The sequence below is a fragment of the Mastacembelus armatus genome, chromosome 11 (assembly GCF_900324485.2).
Source record: "Mastacembelus armatus chromosome 11, fMasArm1.2, whole genome shotgun sequence".
Lineage (NCBI taxonomy): Eukaryota > Metazoa > Chordata > Actinopteri > Synbranchiformes > Mastacembelidae > Mastacembelus > Mastacembelus armatus.
In genome coordinates this window covers 21,746,857-21,765,470 of record NC_046643.1, presented here as the reverse complement: position 1 = coordinate 21,765,470, position 18,614 = coordinate 21,746,857, and the positions used below count along the sequence as shown (strand labels likewise).

At 45.8% G+C, this 18,614-nt stretch overlaps 4 protein-coding genes across 5 annotated transcripts; 2 read left to right on the top strand and 2 right to left on the bottom strand.

Moving 5' to 3' along the window:
• Nucleotides 1–154: 154 nt before the first annotated feature.
• vps52 (VPS52 subunit of GARP complex) lies at nt 155–8,085 on the top strand. Of its 2 annotated transcripts, none has more exons than XM_026299938.1 (20): nt 155–284; nt 683–764; nt 855–907; nt 1,272–1,347; nt 1,455–1,522; nt 1,685–1,860; nt 1,938–2,088; nt 2,183–2,283; nt 2,449–2,581; nt 2,763–2,820; nt 3,026–3,159; nt 3,829–3,984; nt 4,185–4,303; nt 4,546–4,669; nt 5,574–5,669; nt 5,845–5,952; nt 6,067–6,132; nt 6,411–6,522; nt 7,275–7,393; nt 7,600–8,085. In XM_026299938.1, exons 1-20 carry the CDS (start codon nt 201–203, stop codon nt 7,744–7,746), a joined length of 2,163 nt encoding a protein of 720 aa, XP_026155723.1. In that variant the 5' UTR covers nt 155–200; the 3' UTR covers nt 7,747–8,085. The 2 variants fall into 2 exon arrangements, with proteins under 2 accessions (XP_026155723.1, XP_026155725.1); XM_026299940.1 differs by having other exon boundaries at nt 187–284; nt 686–764; nt 7,600–7,746.
• Nucleotides 8,086–9,090: 1,005 nt separating this feature from the next.
• Nucleotides 9,091–12,916, bottom strand: igldcp (Ig-like domain-containing protein). The gene is made up of 7 exons (XM_026299942.2): nt 12,797–12,916; nt 11,900–11,940; nt 11,040–11,405; nt 10,734–10,824; nt 9,840–10,024; nt 9,681–9,734; nt 9,091–9,590 (listed from the first exon to the last, which is right to left on the bottom strand). The coding sequence occupies exons 1-7, from the start codon at nt 12,820–12,822 to the stop codon at nt 9,508–9,510; spliced, it is 846 nt and encodes a 281-aa protein (XP_026155727.1). The 5' UTR covers nt 12,823–12,916; the 3' UTR covers nt 9,091–9,507.
• A 465-nt stretch (nt 12,917–13,381) lies between these two features.
• Nucleotides 13,382–18,410, top strand: LOC113126110 (uncharacterized). Its single transcript, XM_026299941.2, has 5 exons — nt 13,382–13,570; nt 14,165–14,530; nt 14,778–14,903; nt 17,657–17,718; nt 18,049–18,410. The coding sequence occupies exons 1-5, from the start codon at nt 13,417–13,419 to the stop codon at nt 18,184–18,186; spliced, it is 846 nt and encodes a 281-aa protein (XP_026155726.2). The 5' UTR covers nt 13,382–13,416; the 3' UTR covers nt 18,187–18,410.
• Nucleotides 15,477–17,674, bottom strand: LOC113126112 (uncharacterized). The gene is made up of 2 exons (XM_026299943.2): nt 16,999–17,674; nt 15,477–16,695 (listed from the first exon to the last, which is right to left on the bottom strand). The coding sequence occupies exons 1-2, from the start codon at nt 17,314–17,316 to the stop codon at nt 16,186–16,188; spliced, it is 828 nt and encodes a 275-aa protein (XP_026155728.1). The 5' UTR covers nt 17,317–17,674; the 3' UTR covers nt 15,477–16,185.
• Nucleotides 18,411–18,614: the final 204 nt, after the last annotated feature.

The window sequence follows — 18,614 nt, the reverse complement described above, 5'->3', positions numbered from 1 at the left end:
TAAATAAATATATTGTTAATATATGAACAAAAAGAAATATTAGGTCATTGAAGACATTCGTGCATATGATTTAAATAATATATATTTATGTTAATATCGTGTTTTGGTTTATAAACGAACGGACGTCCGTTTGTTTTCCGGGAGGATCGTGCGGCGGAACGTTTGTAGTTTTATGTTGACGTTATCGTAAAGTCGCCGCAATGGCGGAGGCAGCTGGAGCTGGTGTGGATGTAAACACAGCTGGAAACCAGACAGAAGTCGCCATGGCGTATTTACAGGACGAGGTGATGTTGGATTAGTTTCTGACGTGTCGTGAACAACTAAACGAGAACTATTCGCTTTTTGTTCCGCCTGCCTGTTAGCGTCCTTAGCATTTGGTAGCATGATCAGTGACCCGTGTTTCTCACCTGAACAGAAAGATCAATTGAAAGGTTCTGATTGCAAACGCGATCGATCCAGGTATCTGTGTATTTTGTAAAGGTGTATTAATGTAGCATGAAGCTAATGTGCCCGTTAGCATCCGTTCACGGGACAGCTCAGAGAGTTCCTGAATGCAGAAAATGAACGGACAGCAATCATATTAATCACATCTTTTATCAATCACACTATTATCCAGACTCTTTAATGACACGTGATTGATTCATCAGCCTTCAGGAAATAATTTGGTGATTGTGTTTTCTAGAAGACTGACGGAGACATGGCCAATCTGAACCTGGGGGAGCTGGACCTGACCACTGACGAGTTTATCCTGGATGAAGTGGACAGTAAGACAAGACGTTATCCTCAGTAAACAAAGGAGGTCACTGTGTTCGTCACCTGTTACAGAGACCATGTGTGTTGTTTGTCTCCTGCAGTTCACATCCAGGCTAATCTGGAAGATGACCTGGTGAAGGAGGCGCTCAGAACGGTGAGACCGTCACAACATTCCTCGGGTCTGAGGTCTAAAGAGGGGGAGAGCAGATGCATTTTACAAATACAGTGACTAGTGTTGTGCTGAGTACGTAAACATCTATTTACAGAGGCAGCAGGAAGCCACAACAGGCGCTAAAAGCTTCCTGCTGCCTCTGTAAATAGATGTTTACGTACTCAGCACAACACTAGTCACTGTATTTGTAAAATGCATCTGCTCTCCCCCTCTTTAGTTTCTCAGTGGTAAAGTAAAAACAGGTCCAGAGAGTGTTGAAACACTCCTGGGTTCATGGAAGCAAACATGGTTTGTTCCTGGTTTTCACACTGTAATGGTGTCTCTGATAAAAATGTTCTGTTTTCAGGGCGTGGACCTCCGTCAGTACTCCAAGCAGGTGGAGGCAGAGCTGCAGAGGATTGAACAGGCCTCCATTAAAGACTGTATCCTTCACCGCTCACCGCTTCAAATATCATGATGACAGTATTTACATGTGAAAACAGAGATAATTATGCACATGCTTTTATTCTCCTGACCAGTTGTCTGTCAGACATCAAGGAGAGTCAGAACATCGCTCTGCTGCACAATCAGATCACTGCCTGTGACTCCATCCTGGAGGTAAGATGAGAGGCTGTGGTCCTGTCTCCCCTAAATAATAGACTTTCAGGGACTAAACTAATCTGTTGTGCACCCATGTACAACAGGAAGGAACTAAAAGCTCTGTGCTCTAAGAAAACAGAGAAATTTATTCATCTATATTGATTATTATTCATATTTCAGCGAATGGAGGGGATGCTGAGTGGCTTCCAGAGCGACCTGTCCTCCATCAGCAGTGAGATCCAGACTCTGCAGCAGCAGTCGGTCAGCATGAACGTGCGGCTGAAGAACAGGCAGGCTGTACGCAGCCACCTCAGCCAGCTGGTGGACGAGCTGGTGGTGCCTGGAGCCATGATCTCGTAAGAGAATAAACATGCTCTAGATATGTGAAGGAGAGTAGAGTGTGGTGGTTTAATGTTGTCCCGTCTCCTCTCAGCACCATCCTGGACAGTCCGGTGACAGAGCAGGAGTTCCTGGAGCAGCTGCACGAGCTCAACAACAAGATCAACTTCGCTAAAGAGCTGAGCTTCAGAGAGACACTGGCTTGCTCCGACATCCAGGACATCGTCGACCGCCTCAAACTCAAGGTGAGACGAGCTGGTCGAGATTTCTGCCTGGCAAAATTCATACCTGCTGACAAGTAACTGAATTAAACTGTATAAATACATGTTGTCGCCTCAGGCAGTGTCAAAGATCAGAGAGTTCATTCTGCAGAAGATCTACTCGTTCAGGAAGCCCATGACCAACTACCAGATACCACAGAACACCCTGCTGAAATATAGGTGAGCAAACTGCACCTTCCTGGTCTCAGATCACTGTCTGTTTTAATGACGCTAGTTACCATCAGTAATAACATCAGAGTAGATTCTAAGTAATGGCTACTCATATTCTGATGTCCTGAACTGAACTGACCTGGTCACCTACTGTCCTTTGTCCATCTGCTGTAGATTTTTCTATCAGTTCCTTCTGGCCAATGAGAGGACAGTGGCTAAAGAGATCAGGGACGAGTATGTGGACACAATGAGCAAGATTTACTACAGTTACTTCAAGTCGTACAGCGGCAGGCTGCTCAAAGTGCAGGTCAGTGGATTCACATTGGAAAGTCCAGATGTCTCAGAGCTCGTCTGTGTTTCATCAGACTTTAGGTCCATATTTTGGATTCTTTACACAAGGAAATTAGACTGAGTTTGTCTGCTCAGTCAGGTGCTTTAGCTAAATAAGTGTTCACATGAACCTGACAATGTGTCCGTCCTGTGTGCAGTACGAGGAGGTGGCAGACAAAGACGACCTGATGGGAGTAGAGGACACAGCCAAGAAAGATATCCTTCAAAGTTTATTTTCATTTCCCCCCATACCCAGAACAGTCGTCCAGTGTAGCTGATGGTTTGTGAGTTTTGGGATATGAAAATGGAACGTTGAGCAGATTCACTGCCAGAACATCTGGATGTACTGAACATAAGAAGGTCAGTGAACATCTTGACCTTCCTGCTGACGTGTGCAAAACTCCTTGACTCACTGCTGCAGGTTTCTTCTCTAAACCGTCTCTGAAGAGCAGGAACACCATCTTCACTCTGGGCCAGAGGGGGGCCATACTGACTCCTGCTGAGCTGGAGGGGCCCATCCTGGTTCCACACACGGCCCAGAGGGGAGACAGCAGGGTGAGACGTCACAAACACCCACAGCACAACCGGGCTGAGAAAGGGAGAGAGGCCTCACAGCTGTAAATCCAGTAAATGTCACACATGACAAAGGACCAGATGTACAAGGTCCAAAACCACAACTACTGAGAGTTTGAGTAGAAGAAACTGGAATCAGCCTGAACAATGATTGACCCTGTATCAGATTAGTTCATTTCTTATTGTTTCAGCTCTAAGTTCATTACATCCTGATGGCAGCATGAGACAGGAACTACATAACACTTAACATGGCAGGAATCACAGCCACAAAAATAATGCTGAGCCAATGAACATCCACAAAACAGATGAATGAAATAAAAGCTTTAGAGACAGAAAGGATTTTTATGAAAAATAGAGATTTAAAAACAGATAAATGATCAATAAATGATCAATAAATGATAAGACTGTGGCTGAGGTTAGAACGTTGTATTGAAAACAAGCCTGCGAAGAGTTTCCTGTAAGTCTGCAGGTGTTTATCCATCATGGTTTTCTTTTTCAGGTGGGTGAACACTGACACCTTGTGGCATCATCTGAGATTTATTTATTGAACTGAAAGTAAAAACAAATCAATGAGTTTATTTTACAGAAAATAACATGAACAGTGTTTTGAATGATTCTAATTCTCTCCGGTTGCTCCTCGCCCTCCTGCAGTATCCCTACGAGACGTTGTTTCGCAGCCAGCACTACGCGCTGCTGGACAACGGCTGCAGAGAGTACCTCTTCCTGTCAGACTTCTTCATGGTCACAGGAAACTCCGCCCTCGACCTCTTCAACAGCATCATGGGAAAAACTCTCAGCATGTTCCTGGTACGATGGCCCTTCTGCCCTCACTGTTTCAGCCTCTCAGACTGAAGCCGCTCAAATACCCTCAGCTGCTATGAAGCTGTGGTTTGATGTTTTATTACACACCTAATGTTTAGTATCACTGTCACTACACAGAGCCACAACAGCGTTATGAAGACTAACACTGTTGTCATTGTGTGTGTGTGTGTGTGTTTGTCTCGCAGAAGAGCATGTCCACCTATGTGTCCGACTGCTACGACAGCATCGCCATCTTCCTGTGCATCCACATCATCTTCAGGTTCAGAGCCATCACAGCTAAGAGGAACATCCCTGCTCTCGACAAGTCAGTGTGTATTTGTGTGGCGGTCCAGAAAGGTGTTTTACTTCTGTATTTCTGTGATTCAGCTGTTGTGAATAAGTTTCAGTTCCTCAGAAAGTGAATCTGGCTTTACAGAGAGGTAGAGATAAATGTTGTAAAAGGTCAGTTCACAGTGAGGAGGAGCTGCACTGAAAAGTCTGCAGAGTAGACGTGTGATCCTAATGTGTCTGAAGGTGTCTGAGCCGTGCGTCCTCACTGTGTGTCAGGTACTGGGAGGCTGTGTTGGAGCTGCTGTGGCCGAGGTTTGAGCTGATTCTGGAGATGAACATCAACAGCATCCGAAACACAGACCCCCAGAAACTGGGAGTTCTGGACACCAGGCCGCACTACGTATGTGTACACACACAGTACGCACTGTACACGCTCTGTACACAGAGTACACACACAGAGTACACACTGTACACCCAGTACACACTGTAGCGGACATGAATTTGCTTTATGAATGATAATACCTCCTGAGGAATCCTTCAGTGTTATTGGTGCACCAGGCGGGTTTATGGTCACCAGCTGATTTCAGTGAACTACAAACAGTTATTAATGTTAAAGCTTCATAATCTGAAGGGGGGAAGTGAGCAGCCAATCACATGAAGAAACATTAAGACTCACCAGGTCTGAATAGTTTGGATAAATGTATTTACCCTTAGGCTCCAGCAGGTCCCTGAGACCCTGGTTAGGAATAAGCAGGTATAGATAATAGATGGATGGATTTACACTATGCACAATAAAAAGAAGCATGGATTAATATAATGGACCAGGCTGAGTAAGGAAAAAAACACAACTATGTGATGGTGAGTATCTTGATCCAAACACATAGACAGCAGTGTGTTATACAGACACACACTGAATCATAGACAAAACCATTTTCATCCTGAAACACACCTTGTAGCAATAAATTCACTGAGTTTGTACAAATAAATGAATTATAAGATTTTCCTTCAAAACAAATGTAGTGTTCCACTTTGGCCAGAGGGGGGCACTAGTGGTTTTCTCAGATCTGTTACCTCAAAGAGTGTTCAGTCCTCCTGGGAGCCAGGACGCCTGTTGGAGTGTTGTTGATCTTAGCTCACCTGTGGAGCCAAGGTGTCTGTGCAGGCCCTTGACTGTTTGGGGGCACCAGTGTGAGTTCAGATGCAGGTCCTGCCTCATCTCCTCTGGGCACCGGAGTCAGTCAGTCCACGTGTGACAATATTATTATATTATTAGTAATTAATATTATTAATATGACAAATTTCAGATCACTCGGCGCTATGCTGAGTTCTCGTCAGCCATCGTCAGCATCAACCAGACATTTCCCAACGAGAGGACCAACACTCTGCTGGGACAGCTGCAGGTAGCACACACACACACACACACACACACACACACACACATTCATATAAAACAATATCACAGTGCTGGAAGACAAATGTGATTTTTAGCTGTTTGACAACAGGTGAGTTTGTGTGTCGGTGTATTCATGGGAAAGGAAAAGGAAAAAGCAGTGAGGTTTAAAACGTGTGCTACAGGTCGAGGTGGAAAACTTTGTGCTGAAGATGGCGGCAGAGTTTCCCTCCAGGAGAGACCAGCTCATCTTCCTCATCAACAACTACGACATGATGCTCAGTGTCCTCATGGTGAGTTTCCTGCCTCCTTTAGTGTCTGTCCTGCCTGATCGTTTGTGTCCCGGCAGTCGTCTCCCCTGTGCTCCTCTGTGCTGACGGTTTGTCCGGTCTGTTTGGTTTGTCCAGGAGAGGGCAGCGGACGACAGCAAAGAGGTGGAGAGTTTCCAGCAGCTGCTCCTGGCCAGGACGCAGGTAAACACAGAGGTGTTATGGGAAATCGTGTCCTGTCTGTGGAGGGTAGCTGTGGAACAGACAGAAAATATCTGGTGAAACCTGAAAGAACCCTGAGCTGACACATGGACACAAGGCTCTGGGTTCATTTGTGTAGAGACTTAAGTAACTAAAAATAATCCCCCAGTATTTCTCTGTTCCTTTCGTAAGTAACAGGAAATTGACTTGTGCCCTCCTGTAATAAAATACCATGAAGTAATGAAGTTCTCCAAGATTCTGAACCATGACTGTCCCCTCAGGAGTTTATCGAAGAGATTCTGTCCCCCCCGTTCGGAGGGATGATCGCCTTCGTGAAGGAGGCCGAGGCACTGATGGAGAAAGGGCAGCTGGACCGACTGAAGAATGACGAAGGTGAGAAAAGCTGATTGGTTTTGATTTGATATTATGATTCCAAAGCTGTTGAAGGAGGCTCTGTGGAATAAGCTTCACAATGACATGATCTCAGGGAGCCTGGGAGTCAGAAACCTGTTTCAGGATTTCCCCAGCAGCTCCACATATTTGTGACTAATGTAAACCAGGTGGCAGGAGCCTGAGTCGTCTGTTTGTCCCTGAAGTAAAAGACTCTTGGAATGAAATATTTTATTTCATTTGAGAAACAAATAGACCAAGCCCTTGGTGTTTTGGGTTGTTGTGACCCCTCCTCTAAACTGTACCGACACTCAACAGGTACGGACCTCCTCTGAGTGGGAATCTACCCAGTACTTCCTCCTGGTGCTGTGGCCACAGACTTACATTTCTCAGTCATCCTGGCTGAGCGGTTTCAGTGTAAACTGAATTCTTTCAGTTCATGGCCTGGTTTTGTTTTCCAGGGTAATGAGCAGCTTTTGTTCAGTTTTTTCTTCTGCGTCACTGCTGCACAGCTTCTACTTAATGTCACCTCTCCCTGTCACTTCCTGTCACATTTGTTGCCTCATGTCTCTTTTTTATTTTGTCACACTTTCATCACAGGCTGAAACCACATGAACAAAGTTTCATGGGAAGGAGAGAAGTGCAAGGAAACCGAACACAATCAGACGCCAGCACATCCTGAACACTTTAATATCGGCCTAATGTGTGTGTGTGTGTGTGTGTGTGTGTGTGTGTGTGTGTGTGTGTGTGTGTAGCTCGGATCACTCAGCTGGTTCGGGGCTTTTCCAGTACGTGGAAACAGTCTGTGGAGTCCATGAGTCAGGACGTCATGCGGTCCTTCACCAACTTTAAGAATGGAACCAGCATCATTCAGGTGAGACAGCAGACATCAGGTGTGTCAGTCACATGACTCTTCCAAACCAATAGAGAGGCAGCTGCAGCTTTGCCAGCGCTGTGTTTATGCTCAGAGCTGCATCTCCACACGTTAAATAAGATGAGACTGTACAAATGATTTACAACCTCTAAGATACAAATACCTGACATCATATTGCAAATGAAGAGTTCCTCCTCCTGCCGCAGGGCGCCCTGACCCAGCTGATCCAGTACTACCACGGCTTCCACAAGGTCCTGAACCAGCCGACGTTTCGCAGCCTGGCCGTCCGCTCCGAGCTCATCAACCTGCACCACCTGATGGTCGAGGTCAAGAAGCATAAACCCAACTTCTAACAGGACAGTAGAACCCTGAGCATGATGCACAGAAACATCTGGAGTCCCCTCCCAGCCGAAGAACGTGAGCGAGTGAGAACTGGAGGTTGTGGAACACACCTGAAGAACAGGTGTATCAGAGCTGAGGCCACGTCCTTGCTGGATCTGAGGGACGTTTCTTATTGTAGATGTGACTGTGAGTAAACCTGCAGACACTTGATCACTTGTCCACTTTATGACGGTTCGGTCCTCGGCTCGAATTCAGACTGGACCAAAACATTACTGATGATATGAGGTTTGGATTTCTTTCCTGTCCACAGTAAAACTTTCTGTGTTTATAAAAACCTTCCCATCTCCCAATAATTCAACCAGTTCTTCCCTCTAACCTCCATTAAATCATGTTTGAATACTCAGAGTTAAGATGAAGTAGGAGTAAAGAAAATCTAAACACAGACTAAAGCAGCAGCAGACTGAATGTTTAGGACTTGGATTATGAAACACTTTTTTTTTTTTTAGTCTTTTGTTGGATTTAAAGCAGAACTGCTGAACTGAGACGGTTTGTTTTATTTCCAGTGACCTGAGCCTTAAGTTGGTATGTTTTTCTTTGTACGGTGCAGGGTCAGAGAGAAGCTCTTGCACACATATGACTTGAAAAGAGTTTTTTTGTTGTCGTGTTCATGTGTGATTCAGTGTCAGTAAACCTCAGCAGAGACTGATCATTCAGGGACAGAACGTCAGTCCATCTCCGGACTCTTTGACCTCCCTGCTCTGCCTGAGCCCACTGGACCGGTTCAGCTCAGAGTGTATCAGTGTTGGTTCAGCTCGGTTCATGGATTAGACGTAGGTGGATCACACCGACTGTCCTTTGGTTTGTTAGAGTGTGTGTGTGTGTGTTTGTGGTCTGAGCTAGACCCCGTTCACCGCCCTGCTTCTGTTGGTGTGACCTGATTCCAGTCTAACGATTCATGCACATGCACCATATCTGTGTCGACGTGTTTTATTTTCATCTTTGACAGATTTTAGGATGAAATAATAAATAAAACAGTAATAACAAAAACAATAAATAGAATGTAATCACTTTGTAAATGAAGTAATTAAACAGTTGATGTACAGAAGATTATAGAAACTATGAACACACATCATCACACTAATAATAATAATAATAATGACCCGTCACATTTAAGACCCATTCCTGCAGTAGTGATTTTTTTTCATTATCAATAAATCTGATTGTTTGATGATTTTCTCTATAAAATATGATTTTTCATTGTATATCTACTATAATTCAGAGGAAAATATTTTCAGTGAACTGCAAAAACTACAGTATCATCAGGTGGTTTCATGAAATGTTAGTACAACATTAAATATTTGCAGTATTTATTTATTTATTACACTTCCAACATTTTAAACTAATCTAATTCAACCGAACATGTAAACTTTACCTGACAACTACCTTCAGAACTCTTTACAGGGCACCTGCTCCTGACTGGTTCTGGTGTATTTCGGACCTGTGAACAGAGACGTGCTAACAGTTTCCCTCTATTTGCAGTCTTTATGCTAAGCTATGCTAAGCTAGGCTAAGAACATTGTCACTCTGAGCTCATGTTTAGAAAGAGCAGCTGGTTGTAATTAGGATTGAAGTCACTCACACGTGTCCCTGAGCTACAGTGCACACAGCTCAGCTGGCTCACCTGCAGTATCACTCAAATGTACACAGCTGATTATGAATGAAGGAATATGGATCCTCGGTGTGTTGGGGTGTGTGATCCTGGAGAGACGGTCTCACAGGAGACGAGAAGTTAGGAAACTTGTGATGAGAACAGCCAAAGTGAGGAAAACTGAGCAGCTGCTTTTGGCAACATCATCTGCAAAGACATGAGAGGGCAGAGACTCGGGGTTACTGAAATACCTTTAGCTCTGCTTTACCTGACACCATCTAAATGCTGCGTTCTCACCTGTTGGTGTTTCCTTTTCTATAACCTGGTGGACTTTGAGAGATCTGGACTTTTCTGTGGAGCAAACAACTTCCATCAGCCACATGTGATCATGATACCGGCACTAGTTCAGAGTTTAACTGTCTGAGCAGTTGGTGGTAAACACTGTGGTTTTCTCACCTTCCACAGAGAGCTGCACGGTGCTCACCGCCAGGCCCCGTTCATCCAGGACTTTGTATGTTCCCTCATCTGAGCTCTTCACCTTCCTTATGGTCAGCTGCTCTTTCACTGGATGTTTCTCCAGGCGCTCGCCGTTCTCATCCCCCCTCATCCACAGGTCCGACCACTCTGAGCTGTTGCTGTTCCTGTGCAGCACAGGGCGCTAAATGTTAGACCGAGGTGCAGGCGGCGCCCCCTAGAGGCTGCACGGTTCATGACGGTTTTAATGTGGAAGACAGTGCTGAGCATTTAGAGCAGAGGAGCTAAAAGTAGAGTTCAGATAAACAGTCACCAGCAGGAACAAATCTGAAGATAATTCTCTAACCTGGTATTTTCTCATAGAGGTGAATAACCTCTGAAAAGCTTCATCCTTTGGTATATTTCTATTATAGTTATATTAAAACACCAGATGAAGAGCTGAGAGTGCCCCTGTGTGCTGCAGGATAATAAAGGTCTGAGTGACGTTCAGTGTTTCGTTTTCTCAGCAATGAGCTGTTTGCTGTGTAAATATTAGATGAGTCTAAAACAAAGAAACACACCCAACCTGACAGGAAGTAATGACACGTTCAGCTGAATGTTGCATGTCAGCGTGAATACAAAAACAAATTTTTCGTTTTCCAAAAATCAGCGCTATCTGCTGTGGAAAGTTCTGATACACGAAGCCCACAGGATTCTGGCGTCACAGCAGAGTTTAGCGGCTGAGTCATATCTGTACACGCAGCCCGTTGGTGCGGTTTTCAGACAAATGTGAATCCATAAAGATGAAAGGGTGAATTGTTTATGAATCTGCATCTTCTTTTTTTCTCTTTTACTTTGAAAAGTAAAATGCCGATGTAGAAGTGAGTAACAGCTCACCTGCTCTGGAAGACCAGTCTGGCAGAGTGAGGGGTGTGCAAATCCAGAACCAAGTCCTCACCTGGACCACAAGACTGAAAGGATTTGTGATCTGAAAAAAAAAGTTATATATTCATCTACATTAAAGATGAAAATGGTAGAAAGATCAGACGTGAAAAGAAAAATGTTTGTGGTTATGACAATAAAATACAGCAGGTTTGTTTTAGAAAAGAAACCGAATGAGAGAGGAGACAAGAAATAACTTGGGACAAAGACAAACCAAAGAGAAGGGAAATATTATAATGAAGAGACAGGAAATAAACCAACCTAACACAAACAGCTTGACACCCTGGATGAAGGCCCTGGTTTTTACGGACCTCGGTCCGTTCACCACCATGAAGCTCTCGTATCTGCCCGTGTCACTGATCTGAACGTCGCTGATGATCAGAGAACAGTCCCCATCTTCCAGCCTCTGCTCAGGAACCTCCACCCGGCCCTCAAAGTCCCCCGCCTGCCACATCTGCTGCCCCTGCTGTTCGAACACCAAGCTGCCCGGGATCATCCACTGGATGTGGAAGTCCTGCAGGGGCACATTCTCAAGGACTGTCTTCCATCTGCAGGGAAGAACCGCTTTGTCCCCCACCCTGGAGGTGATGGTAGCGACATTGAGGGCAGAGGACGGGAAAGAGGAGTCTGGAGGCAGAGAGGCAGTGGAGGAGCAATGATGAGGTGAGCCAAGAACCCAAGCTTTCAACCACATCACACGGTCTTTATCAGCTGGTGTATCTGCTGACGTGTGAGCTCTTATGATTTCACAGCACATTTAGGATTTCTTAAACATGTGGCACGGTTCAAAGCTCCAGAAAAGACAGTAAGTGGACTAAAGTAGTCCTAAAACTAGACCACCAGTGCCCCCATCCATCATTCCTACACAACCCCCCAATGATCTTCTTCTGATATCATTCAAAAATATTAAACATGCTCCTAAGTCTGACCTTAAACATCCACCCATCCATTATTTATACCTGTTTATTCCTATCTAGGGTGGCGGGGATCTGCTGGAGCCTTGACCTTAAACATTAAATCAAAATGTCAACGTGCTCCGAACATTTTGTCCTATGACGAACTTAAACATCTTGTCTAAGCAGAAACAGGCGTCACACATGGACACACAGGCTGGTACTCACCAACTAAAGTGCCGACCAGAAAGCAGTTCATCACCAAGCACCTGGAAGGAACAGAACCAGAACCAAAACCAGAGTTTACAGGTGGATCAAGGGGACAAATATCTTCAGCGCACACACACACACACACACACACACACACACACACACACACACAGCGGACAAACTACAGGATGAAGAGACTGAACTGTTCAGTTTTTGTTAATATGCATAATTAAGTCAAACAGATATAATGAAGAGGTTTAGACGTTCGCTTTTATTCTGAAGGTCTTTTGATTTATTGGGAAAGTATCTGACTAATCCTCGTCACTTCCAAACACCTGGTCTCTGTTTTGAATCATTTAAACTGATAAATCATTTATTTCTATTATTTAGGAATTCATTTTACACTATACAAGTCAGAAGTTAGTTTCTCATTTACTTTAGTGGTAAAGTCAAACCTTTGACTGGTAGAGTCCTGTCATAAGTGATTCATTAAATAATCCCATTAATTCACAAATGCAGCACAAACATAAAACCTGCTATTTGCAGAACATGTTCAATCTGCAGGTTTTTATAAAAGGCTGTGTGTGTGTGTGTGTGTGTGCGCGCGCGCGCGGGGGGGGGTGTTGCTGCCTCGTCGCTCGGTAAGTTTCGCTTCTCCTACACTTGTTGATTCGCCCGAAATGAAACAGTCTCCGCTGCTGAGTCTCTGCAGCGGCTCTTCCCGAGTCCGGCTGCAGGGGTCCGGACTGAAAACAGGCTGGTGGAGCCTGAAGCTGCTTTTATTTAGTCACTAACAGATTCCCCCCAAAACTAAATCTGCTGCTTTGACATGTGCCTTATAACAATATAGAAATAATGACACATGTCAATAATCCTTTCAAAATAATAAAACTTTCAAAATAAAGTGCTTCCTACCAGAGACTCAGGGGGGATGTGGTCATGATGCCGCAGCTTTACCTCAGTCTTCTTCTCTGTCCTCCGCTGGTTCAGGTTGTGAGTGTGTTTACAGCTGAGAGCCCCCATTTATCAACTCACACACACCCTCGTGCGCCTTAACTTTCGATTTCCGCCGCTAAAAGTAAAAGCCCCAGTTACGCCCATCAGGCTGAAATGAATTGAGAATGTTACATTAACTTAAATGATCTGAAAGAACTTTATTGAAGATAGAGCTAAAATATATAAAGCCTAGAAAACAAACAAAACACAACATGATCTGTTCCACAGCATATTAACGTGTTTCCTGTTTGCACATATAATCATCGGATAATCAATTGGTCCTATATATACAAATACAAATACAGTGGCTTCTACAAATAAAGATTTTGTTCTCACTTCTCTCTGGGGAGAAACTTTGGGGATTCCTGCGCTCAGCGCTCGGCGCCGTTTAGTGATGCTTTTATTTTGAAAGAGAGATCTGAGCCCTGGTTTGCCTGGTCTGGGCAGAAACGAAACCTAAGAGCAGCAGCATCATATGTGTGAAACTCAGTGGTGTGTGTTTAATGGAAAATGCTGAGTTTTCTGTCTCTAACGGAGACATGTCGGTGGTCTCCACCGCTCTGCTCCACAGTAAAGTCCCCACTCACTTCCTCCCTCTAAACTTATACAGTTCAGCCAAAGACCTGATCAGTCCTGCTGCTGCTGCACAAACCCCAGAGATGGCAGGTTTCACTTGGACCCTCACTTTGCTTTGTAAGTGAATGTTTTCCTTATTTCTGAGCCGCTGGCTTTAAGCTGCACATGCAGGCAGGGAACCTGTGGACGTGAACTTCAAGGACAGTCGGTGAATCTCATTCAAGGACTCTGAGTCGGGGCCTGATTTAGAAGCTTGTTGTTTATTTGTGTTACTTGTTTTGTGGGTCACCCTGCAGGTGGTGGACCCACAGGTTGGCAGATCTATGTCATTTTTTCATGCTCACCTCACCAGACCCTGACAGGGAAACTACCCCCCCCCCTCAGGTCTGGCTCCAGAAGAGGGGCCCAGTGTGTCTAATCCAGGCGAGTTGACGCCACTTGAAAAGGTCTGGATCACTGGGGACTGTTTAAATTGCTCGGTCTGGCCCCTCCCTGGGACCAGCTGGTCTTCAGGTGGCGAAGTGAAGTGAAAGCAGCTGCAGGTGTGAGCTGCACATCCATGACACCTCAATCTGTGTGTTCGAGGGGGGGGGGGGGGGGTTAGGTAATCCTGGTCCTGAGCAGGCAGAGCTGCAGTTTGTCTTATGAAGATGGTTCATCTTTAGTTTCTTGTGGGTCTCCTCACCTGTCCTCTCTCCTGTGTCTCCTCAGGCGTTACAGGAAGTCATCACCTGTCACCAGCTTCACCTGCTCTCCGCTCTGCCAAGGTGGTCCAGGCGGGGCAGAACGTCTCTCTGGCCTGCAACCTGACCTGCAGCGTGGAGCTGACCTGGTACGTGCTGCGTTCAGACCAGCTGCTGCCTCTGCTGACGGTTACAGAGAGTAAAATAGGAAGTGATGCGGTCGCCTTTCACACCTCAGACAGCAGACGGTTCAGCAGCCAGGGAGATCTGGAGCTAGGCCCGGTCAGTCTGGAGATCCTGCAGGTGGAGGAGAAGGACGCCGGGCTGTATTTCTGCACCAGGAGGGCTGGAGGACGTGTCAGTGTTAATACAGGGATTTACCTGATGGTGAAAGGTACGTTTGTCAACTTGTTACTGGTCTTAGCAGGGATGACCCTAAAACCTTATGAGCTGCGGAACGAAAACAGCCTGCAAGTTCATGTGAAATGATTTGTTTAGTTTCAAAAGTGTTTCTCAGAAAGAAAACTGAAATCATCACCTGCAGCTCTGGGATTAATATAAGCAGGCACTCTACTAATCTACCAATCGATCGATCGATCGATCAGTGGAGCTGCTGTATTCCCATATTTCTGTGTTTCCAGGAGCTGATGTGGATCCAGCCAGAGACAGAATGAGGCAGCCATGTTGGAGCGTGGGGCTCTGTGTTCTTCCAGCGTTACTCTCCGTCAGCTTTCTCTTCGTCATCGTCGGATTCTACCTGTGCTCAGGTGTGTGGTCGGTGTCAGGGGAAGGCTGGGTTCAGGCGCACACCTGTGTGTGCCTGTGCTCGCTGGTGTGTGTGTCTGTCTGTGTGTCTGTGTGTGTGTGTGTGTGTGTGTGTGTGCCATAGCACAGCACTTCCTCCAGCTTAAAAATAAGTGTTCTACCTTCTACTGACCTCTGCTGGTGACATGCATGAACTGCAACACAATCACATTGGTGTCACTGACACCCTGAGATCTACGGTGTCCTGTGATGGACAGAAAACTATAGTCCCCTCCTGTGTCCACATTTCACATGAAACGCTACCTCACCCAGTGGTGGAGGTACATTTACCAAGTACTGCTCACAAATACAGTTTTAAGGTACTTTTCCATGTCATATTTGGTTAATTAAAACTTATTAGTCACCACATCTATAAACAATATTTATAAAGGGATAATATTGGAGATTAGCAGCACTACATAGACTAATTAATCCACTCATGTAGTAATTATAACCTAATAATTGATCTGATTTTGAATAATAAATACTTTTAGTACTTTAGGTATATTTGAAATGCAGTACTAAATACACCAGGATCTGTGCAGTTTCATTTATTACAGAGAAAACAGAGGTCACATGGCAGGAATCAGACCAATCAGCTACTGAAGGCATCATTCACACAGGGAACTGTAGTCCCATTAAATCTATGGACTACAGCAGTAACAGTAAAATGACAGATGTGTGCAGACCTGACATCTGTAAGAGCAGACCAATGAGTTCATCTGGTTTCTGTATTGAGTCCAGGTCAGTGACGGCCCCGTTGTGCAGGAACAGCCAAGTGGTGGCTCCAGTGTGTAAAACTAGGATCGTTTAATCTCAGCACTGTGACAATCGTTCGCTTGTTATCCAGAACTATTTGTTTCCTGAAGGACAGAACAAAGACGTCACGACCGGAAGGCAGCATAAACCCACGTCCTCCTCGGACTGCAGCAGAAAAGTTTGACTATTGAACCTGTAGCTTTCAGATTCCCACGTTTTTGTCTTACATTTGAACATATCATGGAGATTACAGGGGTCAGCTAGTATTGATCGCCGCAAAATTGAAACGGTGTCATGATTATTGATTAGATATAGGAAACAAGGTACACCCTGCACCCCAGGAACTGTGTGAGCCAGGAGCAAACTCAAAAACACTCATTTGCAGATTCGATAGATTTTTTTTCTGTAGCATTTACTTGATTGCCAGTAGGAAATAATGACCCCGATCAGTTTTTGTTAAAGATCAAGAAAACTAGACAGGAACCCTCACACCTTCTTCAGCAGCAGCCCGTACGGGCGGATGGACTCCTGCACGATGGCCCTGGTCTGGACGTCGTTGCGGCCTTCAGGGATGTAGACCAGCCACACGTCCTCTCTCTGGCACTTTTTTCTCTCCTTTGGGTTAATCCGGTTCTGAAGGACCACTTTGTACATCTTCCCGTCCACGTTGGACTTGAACGTCTTGCAGTACTTCTCCGCCATCTTGACGTCAGGCGTGGAGTACACCCCTCTGCCTTTCTTCTCCGTGGTGATCAGAGAGTTGGCGGCCGTCTCCAGGAACCGGGGCTCCTCACTGGGGTCCCCGCCGTGGGTCAGGATGATGCCGAGGGAGCCGTCCATGTTGTGTCCGTGGTAGGAGACAGGCCAGGCGTCCTTCCCCGTTCCGAGCCAGCCGTTCCCGTCGTCATACCGCTGATTGACCCGCAGGGCCACGCGGTTCCAACCACAGGGACGAACGTACTTCTCGTTACCACGCAGGAACTGGGTGTTTCCATCCTGAGGGGTCAGAGTCAGAGCCACTTAAAGGCACATACACTGACTCACACAGCAAAGGCTGCACCATGCTCTCACCCATGTGCTCACCCATTCACTCTCTCACCCATGTACTCACCCATTCACTCTCTCACCCATGTACTCACCCATTCACTCTCTCACCCATGTACTCACCCATTCACTCTCTCACCCATGTACTCACCCATTCACTCTCTCACCCATACTCCACTTTGTTATTGACTCTAACCTGGTATTAAAGCTAAACACCTCTGCGTCATGCCACACCTGGGTCACGTGACCTCTCACCTGAATGTTGGTGAAGTCGTAGTCGAACATAGGATCGAAGAAGTCCTGGATATTGATCTTCATCGTGGCCTTGATGCTCGGCGGCGGCCCCTCGGTCAGCGCCGGGGGCGGTCCGTACAGGTCACCGTCGTCCTGCAGGGACAGAGTCCCCAGACTGGGGTACTCCAGCTCCTTAAAGCCCTCCTGCTTGTAAAACTGCTTGAGGGCCACGATGTTGACGAAGTCCTGCGGGGTGAGCTGGGAGGCCCCGCTGGTCAGCTCCACGGAGCAGCCGGACAGGGCGGACAGCGCCTCCAGACACAGATTGATGTCCGGCATGGTGCGGCGGAAAACGGGACGGTCCGCGGGTCGTTTCCACACAAATCACTGTGACACACGGTCTTCGTCGTGTCCGGGTTTTCAGAGTCCAGTTTTCTTATCGAAAATGTAGGAAAGGACGCGACGGCTCTTCCGCTGTCTGCTCCTTCGACACAAACACGGCGCTCCGCTTTCGGTTTCTCTTGCCCTTTACTTTTACTTTCGGTCAGCAGGTGCCGGATCTGGTCTCTGGGCTGGGCTTCCGAAACACATTAACCCTTTTACTGCAGACTGATCCACTTTGAGACCGCTGTTCCTAATAAACTGCCCATTGATCATTTGCCCTGATCTTTGTCTGCAGGTAAACCAGCTGTTTGCAGCTGTCACCCAGGAAGAAGAGGCTCTGCTCCCGGGGTCATAGAGGTCAGTACAGTCCTGCCTGAGATAAACTCAGATTATCTCTAATATTGTCTTTAATAATATTTGTACTGTGTCCTTCTCCTTTAAAAACCATAAAACACATTTAGTGTCACATTTTTTAGCCACTCAGTCACTGAATCATCACTTTATTCTCTTCGGCCTGTTAAATAAACATGGAAATGTTTCTGTTTGTACCAGAGCTGGAATATTGAGAGACAAAGACGATGTCACCGTATAAATATTCCTCCCTTTGAAGGTTTTTCAGCTGCTGGTTTACATCAGGTACATGTTGATGTTTGGGTCAGTCCAGTGTGATGTTTTCTGTCTCTGCAGGATGTTCCTTTGCATTATTCAAATGTGAAACCTGCAGTCAGGCCCCGCCCCTTCGGCCTAGGACGGACGGGATTGGTCAAGGAGGATGTGACGTACTCGACCGTATCAACCAGCCCCAGGCTGAACGCGGTGGAATAAACCGAAGGGGCTTTGTTGTTTTCAGCCTAATGACGTTTCTCTGACTCTGGACTGTGGCTCCAGAGTTTGGGCGCCACCTGGTGGTGGGAAAGTTTCATTGCAGATACATGAGTGACTCATTCTCAGGTAACATTTTTAATGTGACTGTACAGACGCTGAAAGATTCGCCTGTTTCAAAGCTGTTTCACTGTTTTCAGTCATTAAGACGGAACAGAGGAATGTAACGTGTGCAAAGCTTATTCCTGTTTAGTGGCATCTGCTCCTTATTTGTACGTTTCTGTGATCGTGTCTGTTTTATAATAAATCGATTTTCATCAGACAGAGGCTACTCTCAAATCTCTGCAGTGGCTTTTAGAGCTGAAGAAACTTGTATGTTGTTTTCTGACTGACGATACTCTGAGCTCTAAACATTATTCATTTTAATGTTA

What these genes read in the sequence shown, in the direction of transcription:
- vps52 (XM_026299938.1), top strand. Translation starts at nt 201, where the DNA reads ATGGCGGAGGCAGCTGGAGCTGGTGTGGATGTAAACACAGCTGGAAAC. An exon ending in TGGCGTATTTACAGGACGAG is followed by an intron (nt 285 to 682) that starts GTGATGTTGGAT and finishes TGTGTTTTCTAG; the next exon opens with AAGACTGACGGAGACATGGC. An exon ending in TCGACCGCCTCAAACTCAAG is followed by an intron (nt 2,089 to 2,182) that starts GTGAGACGAGCT and finishes TTGTCGCCTCAG; the next exon opens with GCAGTGTCAAAGATCAGAGA.
- igldcp (XM_026299942.2), bottom strand. Translation starts at nt 12,822, where the DNA reads ATGACCACATCCCCCCTGAGTCTCTG. An exon ending in TCTGGTCGGCACTTTAGTTG is followed by an intron (nt 11,406 to 11,899) that starts GTGAGTACCAGC and finishes CTCTGCCTCCAG; the next exon opens with ACTCCTCTTTCCCGTCCTCT. An exon ending in CGTGCAGCTCTCTGTGGAAG is followed by an intron (nt 9,735 to 9,839) that starts GTGAGAAAACCA and finishes TTTGCTCCACAG; the next exon opens with AAAAGTCCAGATCTCTCAAA.
- LOC113126110 (XM_026299941.2), top strand. Translation starts at nt 13,417, where the DNA reads ATGTCGGTGGTCTCCACCGCTCTGCTCCACAGTAAAGTCCCCACTCAC. An exon ending in GATTTACCTGATGGTGAAAG is followed by an intron (nt 14,531 to 14,777) that starts GTACGTTTGTCA and finishes CTGTGTTTCCAG; the next exon opens with GAGCTGATGTGGATCCAGCC. An exon ending in CTGCTCCCGGGGTCATAGAG is followed by an intron (nt 17,719 to 18,048) that starts GTCAGTACAGTC and finishes CTGTCTCTGCAG; the next exon opens with GATGTTCCTTTGCATTATTC.
- LOC113126112 (XM_026299943.2), bottom strand. Translation starts at nt 17,316, where the DNA reads ATGCCGGACATCAATCTGTGTCTGGAGGCGCTGTCCGCCCTGTCCGGC. An exon ending in ACGACTTCACCAACATTCAG is followed by an intron (nt 16,696 to 16,998) that starts GTGAGAGGTCAC and finishes CTGACCCCTCAG; the next exon opens with GATGGAAACACCCAGTTCCT.